The 24,713-nt window shown below is 44.4% G+C and overlaps 1 protein-coding gene across 3 annotated transcripts in view; it reads right to left on the bottom strand.

Annotated features, from left to right (window-relative positions):
- Mtfr1 (mitochondrial fission regulator 1) overlaps nucleotides 1-22,931 on the bottom strand; it is a 50,105-nt gene extending 27,174 nt beyond the window's left edge. For 2 of the 3 annotated variants that reach the window (XM_057791019.1, XM_057791020.1), the window contains exons 1-3: nucleotides 22,877-22,931; nucleotides 11,980-12,097; nucleotides 4,359-4,457 (exon numbers count right to left, since the gene is read on the bottom strand). In XM_057791019.1, coding sequence (XP_057647002.1) covers nucleotides 4,359-4,457; nucleotides 11,980-12,045 — 165 coding nt within the window. In that variant the 5' untranslated portion in view covers nucleotides 12,046-12,097; nucleotides 22,877-22,931. Of the gene's footprint in view, nucleotides 1-2,637; nucleotides 2,674-4,358; nucleotides 4,458-11,979; nucleotides 12,098-22,876 lie in introns of those variants that run through there. The other variant, XM_057791022.1, reaches the window with a different exon arrangement.
- Nucleotides 22,932-24,713: the final 1,782 nt, after the last annotated feature.

Genomic DNA, 24,713 nt, shown 5'->3' with positions numbered 1-24,713 from the left:
GTCAGCCCCTGTGGTGACGTCTATGTGCACTAGTGATGGCGATGTTAGCACTGTCAGCCCCTGTGGTGACGTCTATGTGCACTAGTGATGGCGATGTTAGCACTGTCAGCCCCTGTGGTAAAGGCTGTGTGCACTAGGGATGGCGATGTTAGCACTGTCAGCCCCTGTGGTAAAGGCTGTGTGCACTAGGGATGGCGATGTTAGCACTGTCAGCCCCTGTGGTAAAGGCTGTGTGCACTAGGGATGGCGATGTTAGCACTGTCAGCCCCTGTGGTAAAGGCTGTGTGCACTAGGGATGGCGATGTTAGCACTGTCAGCCCCTGTGGTAAAGGCTGTGTGCACTAGTGGTAAGTTAACATTCTTATCAACCTGACTACATTCGAGATCGCCCAGAACATTCAATAGGCAGAACCAGGGTGGGTCTCAGTAGTGAGTTCAAGGCCAACCTGGACACACACAGTGTGATCCTGTCTTAAAACAGACAAACAAAAAAACCAATTTAAACTTAGTTTAAGTGAGGGGGGGAAGATCTGCCCTAAATATGGCTAAGAAGGAAGCCAGCTGGGTACCAGCAAGTCTCTGCTTTCTCACTGCAGACAAAGGCCTCAGCCGAGAGCCCAGCATCTGCTCCTGGACATGACGGAGTGCCCTCACTGTGAACAAAACAACCCTTCCTTCCTTCCTTCCTTCCTTCCTTCCTTCCTTCCTTCCTTCCTTCCTTCCTTCCTTCACTTCTGCCAGGGACCTGGCCACAGCAATGAGAAAAGCAACTAATACAGTGCTGTTCTGGTCACAGAACTCATGCCACAAACTTTTAAATGCCTCAGATCTCTTAAATTTTAACTGAGTGTTAAATAGCAAGGGACTAAGTTTAAATTAGCACCATTATAAAAACGAAGAGCAAAGGAAGAGAATTCTCTGGCTAAACTTAAATCTATGGATGAAGAAAAACTATCTTGAAAGAAATACCAAAGAATATGTAGCTGAATTAAATCAGGCTACATTTCTCGTGTTATGTGTCAGAGTCAGAAGGCCGGTGGCCAACAGTTAAAGTTTGCAGGTGAGGGTCTAAGAGTGAAGCTGAGGGGTAGAGCGAGGTCAGCTGTGGAGCACTTGTCTAGCATGCAACAACCCTACAGTCAGTCCGCAGTCCAGCAGAAGGAAAGAAACAAACAAGACAATGAGCTTTATAACTGAAGAAAAAGAAACAGAAAGGTCAAAGAGATTTACTAATGCCTTCATCAGAGAGCTATACTGGGAACTATCCAGTACTCAGACCATCTTTCCCAGACGGAGGGCTCCACACACCAGACCCTGTACTCTGTGTCTTTAGCTATGCTTTATTTTGGAGGCAGGCTTAAAATTCTGTAATTTTTATAGAAAAGTAAAAAGTCTTAAAATCGCCAGGTGGCACATGCCTTTAATCCCAGCATTCGGGAGGCAGAAGTAGGTAAATCTCTGTGCGTACCAGGCCAGCCTGGTCTAAAGAGTGAGTTCCAGGACAGGCTCCAAAGCTACAGAGAAACCCTGTCTCGAAAAACCATTTTAAAAAGTCTTAAAATCAAAAGCAGATGCTATCTGATGCATGCTCACGAGCTCACCAGTCCGTATTGCCTACCATTTGGGAAGTCCTGAGCTTGAGTCCCAGTGACATAAGAGCATGAGGGTCATTATTCTCTCTCTCTCTTTTTTTTTTTTTTTTTTTTTTTTTGGATTTTCGAGACAGGGTTTCTCCGTAGCATTTTGGTTTCTGTCCTGGAACTAGCTCTTGTAGACCAGGCTGGCCTCGATCACACACAAAGATTGGGGACACAGCCTGGGATGTGTGACTTTGTTTCAAAAACACAAAGGGAGAAAGAAGAACAGGAGAAGAAGACTTGAGTCAGCGCATGGTGGCGTGTGCAGTAAGGAGAGACGGTCATGGATTCACTTCCGGTCTTGGCTATATAGTCAGACATTATTTCAAACAAGGGAGGAAACAACTGGCCACATTTAAGGACCCAAATCTAATTTTCAAGGTTTTATAAATTACAATTAAGGATCAAACATTGTTTCTAATTTTATGTCTGAGTTCGATCCCTGAGACTCACGTTGTGAGGAAAAAGATAACTCTTGAAAGTTGTCCTGACCTCCACACGTCTTCCACAGAACATGCATGCATGCATGCATACCCAAACATACACACAAATAGAATTTTAAAAGTGTAAAAACAAAAAAACAAAAATATAACACCTCCCAGGACTTACTTTACAATATACCATGTATGTGGACACATGACATGTGGTCAATGATATGAAATGGCAAGGCAGCCTCAAGATCTGTCTCTACACCTTGATCTGATATTCTCCCCAACACAAGGTGTTCCCACTCAAGCCAAGTTCGATTGAGAGACAAAAGAAAACTGACCCCAAACTTGTCAAAAGGCCATTTCAGGTACTGCTGGACAAGAACCATGCACTGAATGCCGTAAGCATGACATGGGAAAGGTGATTTCCAGAACAACTCAGGGAAGCGCAGGCCAAGGAGAGGAGGGCTACTGGCAAAGGGAACCGAGGCCAAGCTCTTCAAGCATGGTTTGGACGTCACGGCCAGGAGCATGCATGGACGGCACGAGACACCTGAAAATAAAGGACTTACTCTTGATCGCAGCAAGGTCCTGTCCTGGCAAAGTTACTGTTAGCAGAAAAGATTAAAGAGTGAAGATATAGAAAATGGAGAATAGACACTGTGGTTTTAAAGTTTTAAGAAATTCAATGAATTTCTTAATTTCAAAAACAGTAACCCAAACCTCAATTACGTCTTAGAATCCTACCACAACACCGTTGACTAAGTGAACCTATCCTGACGAGGTGAAACTGCTCTGAGAAACGGACTTCAACAGAGTGGGTAGTGTCCACGGTGGACTGGCCTCCAGGACACCTGTCTATACACACCAAAATACAGCAGGCTTAGGGCACCTGCTCTAAAACGGCGTACGTATTTACATATATGTCCACATCCACCCACACACTTCAACCATTCATCTCAAGACTGCTTTGTAACACCTAACACAGTTTAACTACTATAAGTCTATTTATGCTCCGTCTATATGGTTTTGTAGTTTGGAAGACATTTCTGATCCTAATCCTAACCCTGGGTTTACTAACATATTTGCTTGTTTAGGGAGGATATCAACACCTAGCAAAAAGTACAAACTTCAAATCTGTTAGAGAAAAATGGGCCGTTTTCTTTAAGTGGTCACTTTGCTTCCACACTGATGGGTGACCTGTAGTGGAAATGTAACTCTTTACTTGTGCAGTTACAGAACTTTTCCACTTCTAAAAAAAACACTCCTCAAAATTCAAGCAAACAGTCTGGAGCAGAATTACCTACCAGAAAGAATAGTCAAGATTGAATTACCCCAAAGGCCTGTCAGTTGCAGAAAGTGGGATCCAAACTAACCATCCTACCATCAACTCCTATCCAGGTTATTCTAAATTATCTATTAGCATTTATGATCACCTGCATGTGTTTGTTCTTAAGTTTAAAACATTAACAATGCACTTCCATTCCAGGGCTCGTTTTTTATTTCCATTTTTGTTACAGAAACATGGTATCATTATGTAGCCCAGGCGAGCCTGTAACTCCTGATCTTCTTACTTCAGCGTCTGCAGTGCTGGGTACCAGGAATGTGTATGTCAAGCTCTTCTGTCTTTACTTCATACAATTTAGAAATCCATCAAAACACAAACTGTCAAGTCCTTCACAGTGAGGAACACTTATTGCCGGAAAGGAAACACTCATGATTTCTACATTTACTTATTTACTGTGTGTGTGTGTGTGTGTGTGTGTGTGTGTGTGTGTGTGTGTGTGGCACTGTGAGTATGCCAACAAGAAGACAATTTAAGAGTCTCTTTTCTCCTCCCACCATGAGGGTCCTGGTATCAAAATCATCATGTCAGTTGTCTTGCTGATCCCAAGAAACATTTGTAAGTGCAAAAGGTCAAGTATCTACCTAGCATACCAAAGCCCTCAGGTCCACCCTAACCACCACAAAAAAAAAAAAAGACTTCTTTAGCTGCAACATTAGATAACCACCCAAAGGCCTAATAGGTTCAAGGTCACCGGGGAATTACCACCTGTCCTCACAGTTTCCCGAGCTTCCCCTAGGCATCTCAAGGAGGATAATGTTGAAGATCCGGAATAAGCCTTCAGAGGAACTAAAATTAGAAAGGCCTCACTGCTAATCCTCTGTTTCAGGGTTATTAATAGGAGAAAGCCTCAAAAACAAGTCAGTACTTCCAAAGCACCTTGCCCGTTCACATTTCCAAGGCCCTTATTACCATGAAAATCTGAAAAACTCAAGACACAGTACCTACCTGAAACTGAACTCTTGGACACTGAATCAGAGACAAGTTGGTACCAATCTTCCTTACGATACTTCGAGACGAACCATATGGCTTTCCAGACCAAAGTACCTAAGGAAATAGGGAAAATCAAACGTTTACAAAACTTCTCAAACTGCTAATACAATACACTGGCTACTGAGTGCTAACAGTATCAGAATGTTCCAAGTTTTCTAGGAAATAAGCTACTATTTCTCAATTCAAAATTGAAAGGATAGCTAGACAGACAGATGCTTGGTATTAAAGTGATAAAGCCTAATATACTATATAGAAATAGAGTAGTATTTGTGTGTGTGTGCGTGCGCGCGCACGAGCGCATGTGCTCAGGCGTCTGTGACTTGGCTTGCATGTGGAGGTTGGAGAACAGCTCTGCTGAGTCTCTTCTCTTGCTACTTTCCATGACTTCTGGGGATCAGACTCAGGTTGTCACCCTTGGGCAGCAAGAGCCATCTCAGCAGCCAATAATATCCTCGAGCAAACTTAAAATAATGCTGCATTGGGAGTACAAACTAATTCCTTATGTTTACACAGAGGAAATGCTACCTATCGTATTTTTAGTTTTAGAATTTAAAAAAAAAAAATCAAGACTTTGGAAACATGAGCCATTTTTGTTATGGAGATTTTTCAAATTAAATCCAGAATCAGCATGAAGCTTGAGGAGTGATTTTGTGATGAATGTCATCTGCTACACACAAGTGACAGACCAAAACAAATATTAGTGGGGACAGATGTAGCTACACTGGCTTCTTCAAGGGCCCTGTCGTTAAGGCCTATGAAAACGCTATGTGAGTTAGGAGCTGCCACAATGAGGGCTACTTTCTGTGAGCAAAAGCAGTGTCCTAGAGCACACTGAAAGACTGCACAGAAACGCGAGTGACTGCAATGCCATGTGTAACGTCACCTTTTCTCACCCATGCTGAGTGAGCCATCCGAAAGCCTAGACTGAGAGGCACACAAGTGCAGCACAGTACTAAGAGCAATTTTAAAAAACATACTTTACTCAAACTTTCATATTCAATTACCTCTTAATACTAAATAAATTAAATACCAATCAGAAAGATAAAAATGGACAGTTCACTTTCTAAGGTCTGCCAAAATTCTAATTTAAAGAATGAAATTACGCTAATATACTAGTGTAATTAGAATACTAACTAATGAACCAACGGAAACTTTATGCCCAGCAGCTGGTTTCCACTTATTGTGGTGGCTGCTATCACTAACCCAAACTAGACCTCACACCAATCTCTACTACGCATGTACAGCATATGAGAAACACTTACAGAAACAGTTTAAATTCTCAAATTTAGCAATCAAATCCAACTTAGTACACTAATATGTGAGTCAAAGTGAGGTTTGTGGGGTACAAATGGTACCCCCTTAGGCATCTGCCTCATTTTAAAGCTTTTCTATCATATATGTTCCTGGTTTCACTAACTTTTACCTGGGAAAATTCCAGAAAATTGGCTATAAGAGCAAACAAAACCCGTAATTCTTTCTTTATAAATGTAGCTAAAACTTACAGCACAATTTGGAAATCTGGGTCAGCAGACAACTAAAATATGAATTAAGTAACACAAAGAATTTAAGAGGTAAAGTTACCCAAGCTTTCAAGTACATGTCAATGCACCAAGGACTAGAGGGCCATTAGCAGTCTTCAGTCCACGAGGACCAGAACTTCTGAGAGGAAATAGTTCCCACAGCTCTCAGAGCAAAGAATCACCAGTCAAGAAACAATAGTCACTAGAAGACAGTCATTGCGCTTTTTACCTGGTACATTGTAATAGGTCTTGATCTTTTAAAACAAAACCCATAGGGCAATGGTGAGCACACCACTCACTCATTTCTAATCTCTCCCATTTAGTCCTGGAGCCAAAGTGCTACTATGATGTAGGAGAAATGGAATGTTATTTGTGCATCATAATGTGACAATTACCTATCTGCAGTAACCCCCCCAGCTCTCTAGGAAACAAGTTCCTGCCTAGAGAAGAGGACAAAAAGTTCACTCCTAGAGGACCTGCTCAGGTCAGCAGCCAGACCTTCTTCCAGCTTCCAGCAACCCTCACCAGCATCTTCCCATCTGTTTAATACCAGGGGCAAAGAATGCCAGGTGCTTTCTGGAAGAGAAGTGGCCAGTGATTCAGCTTTTAATTATAAGGAATAAGTAAACTGTGTGGTTCTCCCTACCGAGTCAGCACAGACTGCTCCGTGTCACTATTTTTTTTTAAGCACACACAGCAGACTAACAATGTTGCTCCTCTGATCCTTGTGAACTGCCCCGCACTTCATAAAACAGAATGAAGCAAGGATCTAAGTCATAATGGCTGGGATGTTTAGAAGAGTCACAGCCTCCAGTAGATGGTAAGGAATGAGAGGAAGGAGCAGCTAACTTCTAGGAAGTCTGGTGCCAGGCCCTTATCCTATTTTTTTTTTTTTTTAATACAGCCCGCACAGTGGGAAAGAAATTCTAAGTGACTGGGAAGAAACGGGACCAGATGGTACCGAAAAGGCACCATCTGTGCACTGCAGGCTGCAGGACCCACATGCATTAGCTACCCTACCTTGTGGCTGAACTGTGCTTGTCAGTATCCTGGTTTGGAGAAGGGCAGACGCTAAAGAGAAACTATCATCAAATTTTTCCCAGATGCAAGAGAAAGCAGGGAGAAAACTGGCATTACCAGAACATTTGGTCTAATTAAAAAGAAGACAATTCAATCCACTTCTAAGAAGAGAAACTATACACTGCTTTATCTACAAACTAAAATAATCCACTGTCTGTGTACTGGTGCACGCCTGTGTCTTGTATGACAATCCCCAACATTAGCAACACCATCTGAAAGTGACAGCAGCAAGAACGACGCAGCAGGAGAGAGGCTTGTTCTTTCACACGTGAAACACTATTGTGGAAGCGAAAGACGCAGCAGGAGAGAGGCTTGTTCTTTCACACGTGAAACACTATTGTGGAAGCGAAAGACGCAGCAGGAGAGAGGCTTGTTCTTTCACACGTGAAATACTATTGTGGAAGCGAAAGACGCAGCAGGAGAGAGGCTTGTTCTTTCACACGTGAAACACTATTGTGGAAGCGAAAGACGCAGCAGGAGAGAGGCTTGTTCTTTCACACGTGAAACACTATTGTGGAAGCGAAAGACGCAGCAGGAGAGAGGCTTGTTCTTTCACACGTGAAATACTATTGTGGAAGCGAGAGACGCAGCAGGAGAGAGGCTTGTTCTTTCACACGTGAAATACTATTGTGGAAGCGAGAGACGCAGCAGGAGAGAGGCTTGTTCTTTCACACGTGAAATACTATTGCGAGAGACGCAGCAGGAGAGAGGCTTGTTCTTTCACACGTGAAATACTATTGTGGAAGCGAGAGACGCAGCAGGAGAGAGGCTTGTTCTTTCACACGTGAAATACTATTGTGGAAGCGAGAGACGCAGCAGGAGCGAGGCTTGTTCTTTCACACGTGAAATACTATTGTGGAAGCGAAAGACGCAGCAGGAGCGAGGCTTGTTCTTTCACACGTGAAACACTATTGTGGAAGCGAAAGACGCAGCAGGAGAGAGGCTTGTTCTTTCACACGTGAAACACTATTGTGGAAGCGAAAGACGCAGCAGGAGAGAGGCTTGTTCTTTCACACGTGAAACACTATTGTGGAAGCGAAAGACGCAGCAGGAGAGAGGCTTGTTCTTTCACACGTGAAACACTATTGTGGAAGCGAAAGACGCAGCAGGAGCGAGGCTTGTTCTTTCACACGTGAAACACTATTGTGGAAGCGAAAGACGCAGCAGGAGCGAGGCTTGTTCTTTCACACGTGAAATACTATTGTGGAAGCGAGAGACGCAGCAGGAGAGAGGCTTGTTCTTTCACACGTGAAATACTATTGTGGAAGCGAAAGACGCAGCAGGAGAGAGGCTTGTTCTTTCACACGTGAAATACTATTGTGGAAGCGAGAGACGCAGCAGGAGAGAGGCTTGTTCTTTCACACGTGAAATACTATTGTGGAAGCGAGAGACGCAGCAGGAGCGAGGCTTGTTCTTTCACACGTGAAATACTATTGTGGAAGCGAAAGACGCAGCAGGAGCGAGGCTTGTTCTTTCACACGTGAAATACTATTGTGGAAGCGAAAGACGCAGCAGGAGAGAGGCTTGTTCTTTCACACGTGAAACACTATTGTGGAAGCGAAAGACGCAGCAGGAGAGAGGCTTGTTCTTTCACACGTGAAATACTATTGTGGAAGCGTCGACGTTCGGAGCTAGAATCTGAAGCTGTCATCTGTCCCTGCTCAATATAGGAACCCATTAGAAACTAATCTATGCTATTAATTAAAAGAAAGTATATAAGGAAGTCGGTGGTAGCACACACTTTTAATCCCAGCACCCGGGAGGCAGAGGTCAGCGGATCTCTGTGAATTTTAGGCCAGCCTGGTCTACAAGTGCTAGTTCCAGGGGAGGAACTAAGGCTACAGAGAAACCCTGTCTCAAAAAACAAAAACAAAAACGAAAAACAAAAGAAAGTATATAGTCAAACAATCAGCTTCATTCTAGTGTTTTGTTCAAACAATGATATAGTTTGAGTCTCAAGTCCCTGGAAATTACTTGTAAATCTACATGTGATGTAAAATTTTGGGGGATCTCTACACTTTTAATCACATTTATTACGGAGATTCAATAAACATATATTCCTAATTCCAAAGGAGCCAAGGAAAAATAAAAGTGTGCTGGCATGCAACTGCCCAGATACAAACACCTGTACACGCATGCATGCACACACACCCATACCATACACATGTACGATAGAATCCCTAACTAAAGAACAGTCTTCTCTCAGTTCTCCTAGCCTTACCCATTTACTCATTCATACTCTTCCTCCAAAGAACAAAATGAAACAGAAATGTGTATTAATAGATTGGTAATACAAATTACATATTGCCTATAACTTTTCAAACATACGTTGCTGGGACCAGTTCCAGTCATATTTGAATCTAAGCATGGAGATTCCGGAGACTGAGACAGGGGATCTTGAGTTCGTGTTCACCATGGGCTACATAGTTAGGACTGTCTCAAAAAAGTCTAAATACATACACAAATTTTGAAATTTCTACTTAAGGATAAACATACAGGACTGAGAAAAATTCAAACATTATGGATGTTTAAAGTACAAACAAGGAGACGTGCAACTTTCACCCGCTCTGTGGGCTCCAAGGGTACAACTCAGGTCATCAGGCCTGGCACCAAGTGTCTGCAGCTGCTGAGCCATCTTGCTGGCTGAAGTTTGTCTCTTTTCTTTCCTTTCTTCAGTCAGGGTTGTCCTCTAATTATAATACACATGCTGTGGTGTGTGTGCACGCGCGCGCACACACACACACAAAATTTTAAAAAATGTTAAGGGGCTGGAAAGATGGCTCACCAGTTAACAGAATTAGCTGTTTAATTCCCAGCACTCACATGGAGGCTCACAAACAATCATCTCTAACTCCAGTTCTGGGGGATTTGATACTTCTTCTGCTCTCCTTGGCATCAAGCACAGAGTAATGAATGTACAGACACACATGCAGACAAAACATCAATACACACAAAACAAAACATAACAAAAATAAATTGAGCCAGGCTTTATGGCACACACCTTTAATCCCAGTATTCAAGGGAGGCAAAAGCAGGTAGATCTCTTGTGAGTTCAAGGCCAGCCAGTTACACAGTGAGGCCCTGTTCCAAAAAAGGAAGGGAGGGAGGGAGGAGGGAGGGAGGGAGGGAGGGAGGGAGGGAGGGAGGGAGGGAGGGAACAGAGAATCAAAGTGGATGGCAGTGAGGAGCAGGGAGGAGCCAGTAAGACCTAGAGCAGCATAAAGCCTTGACTTTAAAAGCAGGGTCTGCCAACTGATTGTCTACAAAAGGTTCAAATAATTATCCTTTACACTTCTATTTTCTCATCTATAAAATGGACACTATTTCATGAGCCTATTCGTAGTCAATAAGTTAAGGTTTTTCTAAGGTTTTCTTCCATTTCTTTTATAAGTACCAAAGTATACTAAAAAGAGGAAGGATTGTGGACTCAGAACTAGGTTATACCTCAGGTAACTGGAAGAGGCAGCAAGGCTGTGAAGTTCAATTTCTGGTATATAACAAGGAATGGTCTATGCAAAAGCCATGGGAACTGAGTCCTGGCATACTACACTAACTGTGGATGGCTGTTAACAGCATGGCTGATGTCTACAGTAAAACAGCTAAATCAGGCCTGGTGACAGGACCTGTATCCCAATTACTCAGGCAGCTAAGGAAGCACAATTCAAGTTCAAGGTCAGCCTGAGCAGCTTTGTGAGACAATATAACACTTTTGTAAGGGACGGGGGTTGCTGCTGCAATGGCTCATCCAAGGGGCTTGCCTAAGATTGGCAACCTGAGTTTGATCCCTGAAACCCACAACTTTGACCTCCAACATGTGCCATGGTATTTACCCACATACACCCAAAGAGCTGGGTGATGGAGATGTGATACAGCACATGCTTGGCATGTGTCAGGCCCTATAGGTCCAAGGTCCAATGCAGCAAATAAGCACACACACAAACACACGCTCATCTTCAGAGAGACACAGACGGTAAAGACACTTGGTACCTCCTGATGGCCTGAGTTCCACCCAAACCCACATAATGGAAGAACCAGCTCCTGAAGTACCTCCAGTGCTGATTTATACGCATGCACATTGAATGCAAGTTTTACTGTTTAAACAGCGAGGATGCAGATAAAAGAGGTATAGGATAAGGACAGTTTGGGCTTCCTGACACTCTCAAGAATGGAATCGCATTTATTTGCATGCCAAGTCCTTGAGAAGATACACAATGCATGTTAATCACCTGATCCCGCTTCACTGTACCTGTGTCTGTCCTTTCTTTATCCCCTTGGTGCACTATCCAGACAGACTGCCATCTAACCCATGGCTAACTATACTGGCAAGTATTCCTATCCACAGATGAAAATCTCCGAATTTGATGCCAGCCTGGCCTACACATTGACTTCCAGTCTGGGCTACAAAATGAGAACTTGAATATATTAAAAAGTAAAATCATAACCTCTATAAAATGAACATCTTTTTTTTCTTTAAAAAAAATCTGTGGCATAGAATTATATAATAGGCTACGATTTCTCTCTAGCTACTGTTACATTTTAGGAAAACATGCTTTATCATTTGCTTGTAATATTTAATATTAATCTAAAAACAAAGTTACTAATTATGAGCCAAACAATCAGTGATTCTCTACAGATTTAATCCTTTTCTTCATTAACGAATGCATTGTTTTTGAGGTCATGTAACTACAATAATAAGTTTTGAGCATAACCTAGAAAGTTACTGCCTCACTGTGCTGCGAACAGACCCACTTCTGCGATCCAAGAGTAATCAAATCACAACTACACACAATACATTTAAATGTTGTTAAAGTTACTGCCTCACTGTGCTGCGAACAGACCCACTTCTGAGATCCAAGAGTAATCAAATCACGACTACACACAATACATTTAAATGTTGTTAAAGTTTACATCGTTTTCTCAGGAAAGCCTCAGAAGATGGAAACATCTGGATGTTTGGGGGGACTGTGAGCACTCACCGACTGCATGCTGAGCCCAGCTCGCTGAACCACCATCCTCAGCAGGCACTTAATCCAGCCCAGCATCTAGCGTCTCCGTCTTCAGGCCTCCATAGCAGCACATGGTCCATAGAGCACGCTGAAATGTTCAATGCAGATACCGAGTACTAAGAACAGACTTTTATTTAGAATTTCTGTGTACATGCCTCACACAGTCAGTTTAAAATACAACACCTCAAAACCTGATGTGCAAATCAGAGGAAAAAATTCACTCATTCTCAGTGTTCCTACATGTTAGCACACACCTTTAATCCCAGTGCTCGAGGAGACCGCCTGGTCTACAGTTTCAGAATAGCCAAGGCTACCTAGAGACCCCATCTCAAAAACAAAAGAAAACAAAAAATACAAAAACCCAATAGTAAAGCAGGTCTGAGATGACTCAAGCATACATAACAGTGAGGTCATGCTGCACGGCTCACGTAGGCCCGTATTCCATATTTCCATATGGTGTGGCAGCCAGACTGGCAAGTCATAGGCCCCACCTGGATACAGGCCTTCTAGGCCTTCACAACCTAACAAAGGATCAGGACGGTGTTGCTCCTTCTTTGTAATTTGGAGGATGCCTGATAGAGATGCTAATTCAAACCTATGTGACAGCTACTGTACACAGCAGACAGGTAGTGTGGATGTGACTGAAAGTCACTCACCTGGTTACCTAGGAGACGGAACACTAATGTCTACAGATCCTGCCACCTTTCTCTTTTAGACTAACTTAGTACAGATATGCACAAATCCAAATGCGGTGGTATACCCCTGTAATTCCAATACTCAGAAAGAAATAAAAGCTTCCTGTCAGCCTAGGCCAGACTGCAAGACCCTGTCTCAATATAAACAAGTACAAATTTTAGTTTCTCATTTTTGGTTTTTGAAGGCACGGTTTCTCTGTGTAGCCCTGGCTGTCCCGAACTCACTCTGTAGACCGGGCTGGTCTTGAACTCAGGTACCCACGCCCAGCTAACTTAAGTCCTTTTAAGTACACTGATCCTGTAAAGTCCTTCAGACTTGCCTCACAGTTGAAATCTTACAGTGTGCAGCTTCTAAGCCCAGCTTCTTTCACCCAGTGATACTTAAGGTTCCCCTACATCTTTTCAGGCTTGAAAGATGAGTTCTTCTGTGGTGACTATTTTCTTGTCTGCAGGTGCCATGGTTTATTTCTGTCATCTACTCATCAACTGCTTCCAAGGGTTAGTAAGTATGAATAGAAAATTGTACTTGATCTACATACATCGTTTTGTGTTGAGACATCCTGGGGTGCCATCCCCAGATGCTGTGTGTCTTCTTCTTCCTTTTTTCTTTCAACATAAGGTCACTCCTTGGCCTAGAACTTGCCTGAGTAGAGTGTACTGGCTGGCTTGCAAGTCCCACGGATCTGCCTATCTCCCCTTCCCAGCTATTCATTACCCTACTCAGTTTTTTTTTAAAAAAAAGAAAAAACAACCATTTATTTAGTTATGTATACAGTGCCCTGCCTGCAAGCCAGAAGAGGGCACCAGATCTAATTATAGATGGTTGTGAGCCACCATATGGTTGTTGGGAATTGAACTCAGAACCTCTGGAAGAGCAGTCAGTGCTCTTAACTTCTGAGCTATCTCTCTCCAGCCCCCACTACTCAGTTTTTTCAGTTGGGTTCTGGGAATTAAATGCAGGTCCCTGCGATTACCAGCTGAGCTATTTCCCCAGCCCTGGGTTGTTTTTTGCTTGCATTATTCTTTTTTTCAGATGGGTCTAATGTAATTCAAACCAGGTTTAACTCACTGCATAAACTAGAATGCCCTTGTATTTCTAATCCTCCTGCCTCTGCTTCCTGAGTTCTCTGTGTACATGTCATCGCACGCTGCCAGATTGCTTATTTTTACTATTGTATTGGTTTGGGTTCTCAAGAATATCAGAACCAATAGGATACACACAGATATATAGTCTTCTGACAGACTAACTCACTCAACGACAGAGACTGAAAATGACATGCCGAATTGAAAATGGAAGGTGTAAGTGACCTAATGACCTCCACTGTGCTCTATAGAACATCCCAACTCCACACACCCAACATAATCCTCGCCAGTGTGTCTTCCTAACCCATGTTCACTCTTTAATGGGAATCTGGCTAGCCACTGGGATACTGCTCCTTCTACAGACTTCTCTGAGAGGTTTAAGCAAAGGCTGTAACAAAGGAATGACCCCCCCAATTTTTAAGATCCTTTTGTTTTACCCTCTGTATGCAAGTATGCCTGTATGCCACATGTGTGTGCCGTGCCTGAGACAGACGGCGGCACATTCCCTGGAGCTGGATATAGGCGGTTTTCAGAAGGGGTTCAGGAAACTGAAGAGCAAAAGAGGCAAAACCTGCTGGCACCATGTTTGCCATGCTTGAGCTTGCTAGAGCCCTTCATTGCCTCTCTACATAGCCCAGGCCGGCCTGGAACTCACAATGTAGACCAGGCTGGCCTCCCAACTCTTAGGGATCCACCTGTCTCAGCTTCCCAAGTGCTGAACTGTAGGTGTGAATCACCACAGTCAGGTAAATGACTGAACCGTTACATAACAACGGAATTCTTCTGCTGTTTTAAAACATACTCTGTAGTGCTTTTAAAGGTTATCGATAGAACAGTCACAGAATACTATAAAATACCACGCATATATGCTTTGTTTTCACATCACTAGAACAGTGCTCTCTAAGCAGTATGATTTCATTTCTATAAAAACCCTCAACTTTTTACGTTTCTTATGCACAGAAAGACATTTATCAAACTACTGAAGCTGACCAGAGTAGACAGAAGCAATCTTCCTCCTTATACAGTCATTACTATGTAGGCAATGTTAAAATGTTGAGTGTCTCACTTCAAACTAGACTTTAGGTGGAGACAGATGGAACTTGTAAGAATGTGGCCAGTCTGGTCTATTTGTGAGTTCCAGGCCAGTCAAGATTACATAACAAGACACCAGCTCAAAAACAAACAAACAAACAAACAAACAAACACACCAAAATTTAGGGTCTAGGTATGATGGTGAAACTACTGTAACAGTAACCGGGGAGACGGAGTCAGTTATCTTCAGCTGTACAGTCAATCTGAAGTCAACCTGGATACATAAGCTCACCACACACAGACACGCCCCAACACACATTCGCACACCCCAAATCTAGGGCTGAGCACTGTAACATGCACAAACCCAGGTTCAGTCCTCAGTATCAAAAAGAAACCTGAAGCCCAACTCCCAGTATCCAGGAGGCTGAGGCAGAATGGTAACAAATTTAAGCCCAGGCTAGCTTTCACTCAAATAATCTAGTTTTGTTTTCTCTCCTTATCACAGTACTGCATGGCTTAGAAACACAAGGCAAGCCTCTACCATGGAGCTGCACCCCTGGCCTGGCCAGTGATCTCCTCCTAACCAGTCTTCACCCTCACACTCTTGGACCCAACACATCCAAGGATCACTTGACTCAAAGATTTGCCATTATTTTCAGTTATTTTTTCTCTGAAACTTTAGATTTTCATAAATCCTACTTTCAGCAATAGGGTTGCACAAAGTTTACTAAGCTTTTTTATCTTAACACATTTCTATCTTTCTAACTGCCCCTTCCCACACTCGCCAGATCAGCTCTTTCAAACTCATCCACAAAGTTTCACTAGGCCATCCAGGGTTTTTTTTACCTCTAATTTCTTTTTATTCTGTTTTGATTGGTTTGGGACTTTTTGAGACAAGGTATCTTGTCCCAGCTTGGCCTTATAGTCACTAATCACCCTTCTCCTACTTCCCAAGCAACAACTACAAGTGAGAGCCACTCAGTGGTTAGGAGTACTTGCTGCTCTTGCATTGGATCTGAGCTCATGAGTTCAGTTCCCGGCCCACAGGGCAGTTACTGACAACCATCTCTAACTCCAGTTCCACAGAGATCTGCCACCCTCTTCTGGCCTCTGCAGGTACTGCACTGCATGTGGTGTAAATACAGGCATGCACACATAAAATAAAACCAAGAATTTAAAATGTGAGCCACAGTGCCTGGCTCCACACAATGACTTTGTGATAGAAACCTAGTCCCCAAAGGAGCAATAAAATCCTAGTACTCTAAGCGGCCGCTCAGAAGGACCACCTTGAGTTCAAGGCCAAAACTGGCTATATTGAGTTTAAAGCTAGTAGAGGCTACATACAAGACCCAACCTCAAAAAAACAACAAACAAAAACCTGATACTCAGACATCCAGATGGGATTAAGAGGTGATCAGACCATGATGATGGGTAGGCAGGGAGGGTGTGTTAGTTAATGTAGTTGGTTTCTGGCTAGAAGAACCAGTTCAACACCCCGAGTGCCTGCCGTCTCCCCAACTTCCCTCTGACGCTGTTCACCGTTCCCCATTGGATGGTGTGCCTTTCCAGAAACAGGTGCCACTTCCTAGTCTCCAAAGCAGCCCACTGTTTTTACAACTATCTTTCTTGGGTATTCAGTTAAGACAGCAGAAAATGGACTATTACTTAAATCGACCTTCCGCCTCCATTTCTCAGCAGATACAACAACAAAGATTAGTCATCCGAGTAAACCCTTCACAGTGTCCTGGCACATTCTCGTTTGCATCTGTGCCTCTGCTCCACCCTCAGTCTCTCCGCCCCACTCTCCAAGCAAATGCCCAGGTCCCCTCTACCCTATCACTGCGCGGGTCTCACAGCACCAAAAACGCCCTGATGGCATACATCCATTCTCTCTTCACCTTATTACTTCTATCACGATTTCCTAGTTTCTCCCATCTGCATTTAAAACGAAATCTAAACTGAACTTTTAAACTTTCTCCCCAAAGCTGCTGTCCATATGTTCTTCACCTGAGAAAAATTGCATCTATGTTATTCCTTTTTGCTTTCATCTTCTGTAATCAATCAAGTCGTCTTCACCAGATACCACCTCATTGTCTTTACTATTATAAGAAACTTAATTGTATTATTTATTAAACTAACTTGTAAACAATTTGACAGCTGCTCCTTCCTTTCCATCCACTGCTATCCTAACTTATTATGATTTGCTTCGTTGTCCTCTACATTCTTCATAGCCTTCACTTTGAAAAGTGTCATAAAGGTAACTCTAAAATCCAATATACTCTCAACTCTCAACCTGCAGTCAAAATTCCACCTCCCTCCTGTCTCCAATACTAATTTAGGTCTTACTAATTCTCTGTTTCAGTTTAGCTATGCCTCCTCTACGTCACTCTTGATCAACCATAATCAAGACCCTCCTGCGCATATATTTCTCTGTATATTAGCACATTAAAACAGTATGCCCAAATTGCTTTCTCATTCACTGGACTTAATCAGTTCGGAAAGACACTTTATCTCAGCTTTTAGAGCAATGTATAATAGTTGCTCAACTGTTAGTGGTATCAAGCCAGATGTGGTGGTGTTCCTCTAAGCCCAGTATGTAGAAGGCTGAAGCAGGGGGATCAAGAGTTCAAGGGCGCCGAGCGGTGGTGGCGCACGCCTTTAATCCCAGCACTCGGGAGGCAGAGGCAGGCAGATCTCTGTGAGTTCGAGGCCAGCCTGGTCTACAAGAGCTAGTTCCAGGGCAGGTTCCAAAAGCTATGGAGAAAACCTGTCTCGAAAATCAAAAAAAAAAAAAAAAAAAGAGTTCAAGGGCAACAAGATGGCTTAGAGGTAGAGGTGCCTGCTGCCATGACTAAAGACCCATGTTGGACTCCCAGGATCCACACAGCCAAAGTAGAACACTGACTCCTGCAAGTTGTCTCTGACCTCCACTATGTGACACACACCCATCCACAAGTATGCACAGACAAAAAAATAAATTGAAATAAAAAATTAAGAAAAAGAAGAAAAAGGAGTTCAAGACCAGCTTGGACTAGACATGCAGAGCTAGCCTCAAAAATGTATATATATCTGGGTGGTGGTGGCACACGCCTTTAATCCCAGCACTGGGAGGCAGAGGCAGGCGGATCTCTGTGAGTTCGAGGCCAGCCTGGTCTACAAGAGCTAGTTCCAGGGAAGGTTCCAAAACTATGGAGAAACCCTGTCTCGAAAATCAAAAAAAAAAAAATGTATATTATGTATACACACACAGAAAAACTTTTGCTTCTATGACTTAGGTAATATCCAAAGAAACTCTCCTCTCACTTAGGACAAGTAGCTGCAGAAAAGAAAAACGAAAAAAAAAAAATCCTGTCCCTGAACTCATTAGAGACCTATCAAGACAGGAGAGTATAGCCAAATGAAGAGCTCTCTGAGAGCCTCGTAAGTGTAAGAATTTAGTGCCCTAATGAAATTCCTCAATGAAAGAGAAGAAATACATTAGTGTTATCAGGAATAGAATAATACTAACCATAATAAAAAGTCCGTCAGCACTTACTCCACAGACAACTAGAGATTACAAAAAACACTATATATTATGGCAGCTACCTCTGGATCCTGTGGGTAATTAACAGTTGGAAGAGTCATCAAGGTGTATTCTGATATGCAGACAACTTTCTTCTCTTAATTTGAGTGACTATTACACAAATGTTTTGCGATCTTATATATTAATGTCTTTGTTATACTTCATGCGATGGCTGAATTCCATTGTCAACCTCACTCCGCTATCACTGAGGAGCCCCTTTGGGTCTGTCTGTGGAAGATGTTTCCAGATAGGATTAACAAGGTGGTAAGGCTTGGTACCACTTTCCTAATGCTGGAGTCCTAGACAGAATAATGCAAGGAGCAGCATGCTTGTCCTGCCGTCCGACCTTCTGGGATGTCAGTAAGCTGTTGCTTCAGGCTCCCAGAGCTGCAGGGAGATTCTGCTACCGTGCTTGTCCCAGCAGAAAAGAATGTGCCCTCCTTCTTAGCAAGCATTCATAGTCAGAGCAATGAGAAAAGCAGCTAATAACAGTTCACAGCAAGTTTTTAAACAGATCTAATTTGGAAACACTTAAAACCTGTTACAATCAGCCAGGGGCTGGTGGCACATGCCTTTTTAATTCCAGCACTTGGAGAGCAAAGGCAGGTAGATCTCTGAGTTTGAGGCCAGCCTAGTCTGCAGAGAAGTTCCAGAACAGCCAGAACAGTTACACAGAGAAACCCTGTCTAAAAACAAAAAACAAACAAAAAAGCTTGTTACAATCACAATAGCTTTTACTAATTAATAGGAATTCTAGCTAGTAAAATGCTAGAATTTAGAGAAAACTATATGCTGGCTCTTAGAGAAAACCTGATTCAACCTAGAATCCTTCTTATTCTTTAAGTTCTCTCTGTCTAGTAAGAGCATTTCATTGTGTGTGTGTGTATTCAAGTATACGTATGTGTGAAGGCCAGAAAACAACTCTGGGAATTGTATTCCAAGAGCCATCCAGCTTGCTTTTTTGTCCCATAGCACTGGTACATGTAAACACATACATGTGCGTGTATATATAAATAAATTTAAGTGTGCGTGTGAGATGGCTAATCTTGTGAACCTAACACATCTGTAACGGCCTAGAACCTAAGCAGCTGGGTACACCTGTGTGGGATTTTTCTTGGTTGGATCATTTGTGGTGGGAAGACTCATTCAAAATCTGGGTCACACCTTCTGGTCGCAGGCCACGTAAGGTACAGAAGAAGGAAACTTTGCTTTCTTGCCTTCTTGTCCTTACTCTCACTGGTACGTTTATCTGTCCTGTTGCTGAGACATTCCTTCCCTGGTGTTAGAACCCACTTCTTTGGGATTCCAATGTGGACCAAAGACGGGTACCTCTCTAGGACTCCGGCACCAGACTGGGACAATTCAGGTTTTGACCTTGCTGTTAGGAGATAGCCACTGTTCGAATACTGGGACCACAGCCACTCCAACAAACCGTCTGTTCCTCCAGAGAACCCTGACTAATACATCTGTTCCTAAATATTTAAATACAATCTGCTTCCATCTGTATGTTACTTGTATATATAGTTTTAGGGCTGACCACTTAGACTGGACGGACAACCAAAAAGCCTCCTTCTTGAGGACCAGCTTCCATGGTACCAAGAGGCACCGTGAGTGTTTCCTAAGGAGAAAAACAACCAACAGGCCTACCCAGTCAGGATGCCTACGAACCACAACAATGTGCAGCACGGCATAATAACCCTGAGGGTACAATAGTGATTACCTCGCCAGTCACCAGCTCGCTCATTGGAGGCCCACTCCACAGCAGGGAAATCAAGAATGGTACAGGAAACCGAGCCAACTACCCTGGGCTAGTGAAGTCACAGATCTGAGAGAGCGTACAACCACCACTTTAACTAACCCTGTATAATCCTACATAATCCTATAGTACAATACGTTCTAAATTATTTATCCTAATGCCCACAGAAAAGTAGAGTTCTCAACCCTCACCAGCTTGGTTTTCTGAGGCAGGGTCTTGCTCAGGCCTGGAAGAAACAACTTGCTAGGCTGGAGGGCCTGTGAGCCCCCAGAATCCTCCAGTCTGTCTCCCAAGAGCTGAGATTGTAAGTGCATGCCACAATTCGGGAGGCAGAGGTAGGAGGATGTCTGTGAATTTGAGGCCAGCCTGGTCTACAGAGTGAGTTCCTGCAATCCCAGCATTTGGAAAGTAGGCTCATCCATGAATTCAAGGCTCGATTTACCTACATAGTGAGGTCCAAGTCAACCAGAGCTACAAAGAGAGATCCTGGCTAAAAAAAGAATAAAGTTTAAAAATCCCAGTTATGCTGGGTGGTGCTGGCACACGCCTTTAATCCCAACACTCAGGAAGCAGAGGCAGGAGGATCTCTGTGAGTTCAAGATCAGCCTGGTCTACAAGACCTAGTTCCAGGACAGGCCAGGGCTGTTACAGAGAAAAACTAAACAAAACAATGCCACCCAGTTATATTGAAATGTATTTACAATTTATTAAAATGTATTTCCTAGTTTGACTTAATTTCCTTACTTTTATATTGTAACAGCTAGTTTACGCTACTCAAACGCAGTTCCACAAGCTACTGTTAAATGGTTTCAATTACCTGTCCGTTTACTTGGTGACAATGGCTTTGAGTGTGACGGCTGAAAACTGAAGTGTCATCAATGAAGGACCTACTTGCAAGGCGACACATTCTGGTTCCTAAACAGTACGGCGCACTCCCTGCCGACTGGCTTTAGACTGTTTTTCCAGCCGCTCTGCTTTCCAGGGTGGGTGTAATGTCAGTGACAGCTCAGTGGGTGAAGGAGCCTGCTGCCAAGCATATGACCTGAGTTTGACCCCTGAGGGCTACATGGTCAGAGAGAACCATATGCTGTCTACTGACCACACACCCACCTCCAAGAGCAATGAAAAATTAATAATTATTTTGAAAAAGGTAGAAGAAATCGATTTACAATTGCATACAACAAAGTTTGACTATTTCTGTAAAGTGCTTAGAAGCAGCCGGGCAGTGGTGGTGCATACCTGTTTCTCATGGCTCACTGAGGCTGAGGCCTGGTGAGTTCAAGGCCAGCCTGGTCCACAGAGGAAGTTCCAGGACAGGCAAAGCTGCACAGAGAAATCCTTTTTCGAAATATCAAAAACAAACTAAGAAGCAAAAAATTCAGCCACACCTTATGGCTCCTGCCTATAATCCCTGCATCTGTAAAAAAATAAAGCAATAGAAGGAGTTTGAGGTGTCTGGGTAACAAACAGATGGCTAGCCTGGAATACACAATGAAACCCTATCAAAGAAAAAAAGAAAAAAATGGCCGGGCGTTAATGGTGCACGCCTTTAATCCCAGCACTCGGGAGGCAGAGGCAGGTGAATCTCTGTGAGTTCGAGACCACCCTGGTCTACAAGAGCTAGTTCCAGGACAGGCTCCAAAACCACAGAGAAACCCTGTCTCGAAAAACCAAAAAAAAAAAAAAAAAAGAAAGAAAAAAATGGTGCTAGGAATGAGGAATGGTGGTATGCATCTATAATCCTAGCCCTAGAGAAACAGGCAAAGAGTCCCCACAAGTTCAATACCATCCTGGTCTATATATCAACTTGCAAGTCTGCCAGAGCTCCTTAGTGAGACCTGTCTCAAATCGAGATTGGGGGGGAGAGGGAGTGGCCAGGACTATGAAACTAGATAGTAAATCTTTTAAGTATGTTACAACCTACGTGACTACATCACTGTAATGTAAAAGCAGTCACATACATTATGAAAATAAATGTGACTGGATTCCAATAAAAAGTTATTTATGGAGCTGGGCGTGGTGGCTGAGGCAGGAGGGTGACCTAGAGTTGTAGTAGGCAGCTCTGCCTGCCTAATCTACGTAGTCCATTCCACCCCATCCTGGAGTAAAAGAAACACAACCCTGTGTCAAAAAAAAAAAAAAAACTTAATTTTTTTTTCTTCTGGGAGTGTTGAAGCAAGCCTTAAACTTTGCACTTGGGAGGTAGAGGGAGGAGGATCAGAACTTCTAAGCCATCTTCATCTAGGTGAAGGCCAGAATGGGTTACATCAGGAAAGTCACAAAACAAGCCATTAAAGTTGGGTTTAGTGTGCCTGCGGCTGTCTACTACGCAAACTGCGCACGCCTAGGAAGAAAGTTCAGGGCGGCGAGCCGTCGCTGTCAGAACCTGGCTGGGGCCAGGTGGAGCAGGTTGAACGTCCTGGGCCGCCGCGCTCCGCCTCCCCAGCCCGGACCCAGTCAGGGCGCAGCACCGCCGAGATCCCCCGCCTGGCGGCCGGCGTGGGCAGCCGCCCCGACGGCGGGGGATGGGAGCCAGGCCGGCGGCCCGCGGAGCTCAACAAGCCGGGCGCGGGTGAATCGGCGGGCTGCCCTGCTCCGGCTCCCTCTCGCTCGCCGTCTTCCCGCGCCGCGCTCCGGTCTCCCCCCTGACCCACACGCGGCCTCCCGCCGCCGCCCGGCTCGGGGTGGCAGCCATTCCCCCGTCGCCAACCGCTTTTCCGAGTCCCGGTCCCCACTCACCTCCGCTGCGCCGCAGCCCGCACCTTCCCCAGCTGCTCAGCCTTCCAGATTGGCCGACTCGGGACCTTATGCCAATCAGCCAATCCCCGCCCCTGGCCGGGCTCAGGCTGACCAGTGAGAGGCTCGCTGCGGCCTGGGGGCGGGCTTAGGAGCGGCGGGCCGAAGGCGTGTCTGTGCCCCCCCCCCAACCGCGCCGGCTACCTTTCCGGGCCTCTGTGCGCACGCGCGGAGCACAGTAAGGGGCGTGTGCTTTTGCGTGGCTGCTGCTTTGTGTCTTCACTGCCTCCGCCGCGGCTACTTTGGTTGATAAACTTCGCCCCTGAAGGGCGTCGGAAGACCCACATTCCGAGTGTAGTCGCAAGTGTGTGCCCGCCGAAAGGAGCTGGGTCTTCGACCTAGCCTGGGTCGAGCCCTTCTCATCCCACGCTCTGTGGGGACCTGTGATCCCCTGGCCGATCCTTGTGTCCGGTCTCACATCCCGGATGTCCGTTCTAGACAAGTGGGAATGCCGTGGTGCTCAGGGAATGAAGACTTTCCTTTCCTTTTTCCTTTCCTTTCCTTTTTCCTTTCCTTTCCTTTTTCCTCAAAGTCAGTCTAATTGGTACACTTTTGTCTGCTTGGTTGGCATGGTTTCTTTGGAAACAGGCTTTCTCTGTGCAGTCTTGTTTGTCTGTCCCAGCAGGCGCTCTGTAGACCAGTCTTGTCCTTGAACTCACGGAAACCTGCTTATCTCCGGGATTAAAGGCGTGGGTCTCCACGGCCAGGAAGCTTGTGCACGTGCTTTTTAATGAATGGCTATTCGGAGACCCTCTAGATTTCAAATAACCTCGTCGCGAAAATACGATCTGTCCGTGGCCGAATTAGCCACAAGCAGCACGGTAATGTGTGTGGGCGCGATAAGACATGAATATGGAGGGAAGACCTATTGATATTTCAAAAGGCTGTTGCTAGTTGGGCGTGGTGGCTCATGCCTATAATCCTAGCAGTTTAGAGGTGGAGGCCAGAGGATCTGGAAAGCCAGCCTATGACACTGGAAAGAAACCCTAAGTCCAAACAAATAATGGGGGCACGGTTGGGGGTGGGCAGCAGCTGTTGCCACTTAGCCTTTTCTCCTACCCTCTCTTTGGCAGATGATTCCGAAGTAGCTGGGCGGGCCCTGGAGCGCTGGTGTTCTTGCCCTGGATGGCCTAAATTCCTCCTGGCTAGGGCTTTGTATTTCAGCAAGAGTTTCTTTTCTGCCGGGTGGTGGTGGCGGCGCACGCCTTTAATCCCAGCACTCGGGAGGCAGAGGCAAGCGGATCTCTGTGAGTTCGAGACCAGCCTGGTCTACAAGAGCTAGTTCCAGGACAGGCTCCAAAACCACAAAGAAACCCTGTCTCGAAAAACAAAAAAACAACAAAAAAAAAAGAGTTTCTTTTCTGTTACTCAATAACGGCTTTGGGAGCCCACTCTGACCGTACAAACTTTTTATTCTTTTCTGTTGTGTTGTTTTTTAAAATGTTGAACCACACCCGGAGTGAGCCTGCTGTATAGACAGATAAAGACAGCATCACCGTACATGATCAAATGTTATAATGCAAGACCATGACCATCACACCTTGCTTTACCCTCAAATGCCCTGCAAGGGCCCTGGGCTTTTTGAAGGTCTGGATGAAGGCGAAAGGATTTAAACCTAAGCAGTTTCATCACAAGTTATTGTTGTTTCTCCCCATAATGGAATCGTTTCTAAAAAACCTGACCTAGCTGGGCCATCTCATCCATTACTGTGGCACAAAGGGCCTATTAACATTACTTGGCCCCTGCTATCAAACTGTGGTGAAGGAATGAGAGGGTTTGG

Source organism: Chionomys nivalis, chromosome 16, assembly GCF_950005125.1.
Source record: "Chionomys nivalis chromosome 16, mChiNiv1.1, whole genome shotgun sequence".
NCBI classification, from domain to species: Eukaryota; Metazoa; Chordata; class Mammalia; order Rodentia; family Cricetidae; genus Chionomys; species Chionomys nivalis.
This window is presented reverse-complemented; position numbering and strand designations above follow the sequence as displayed.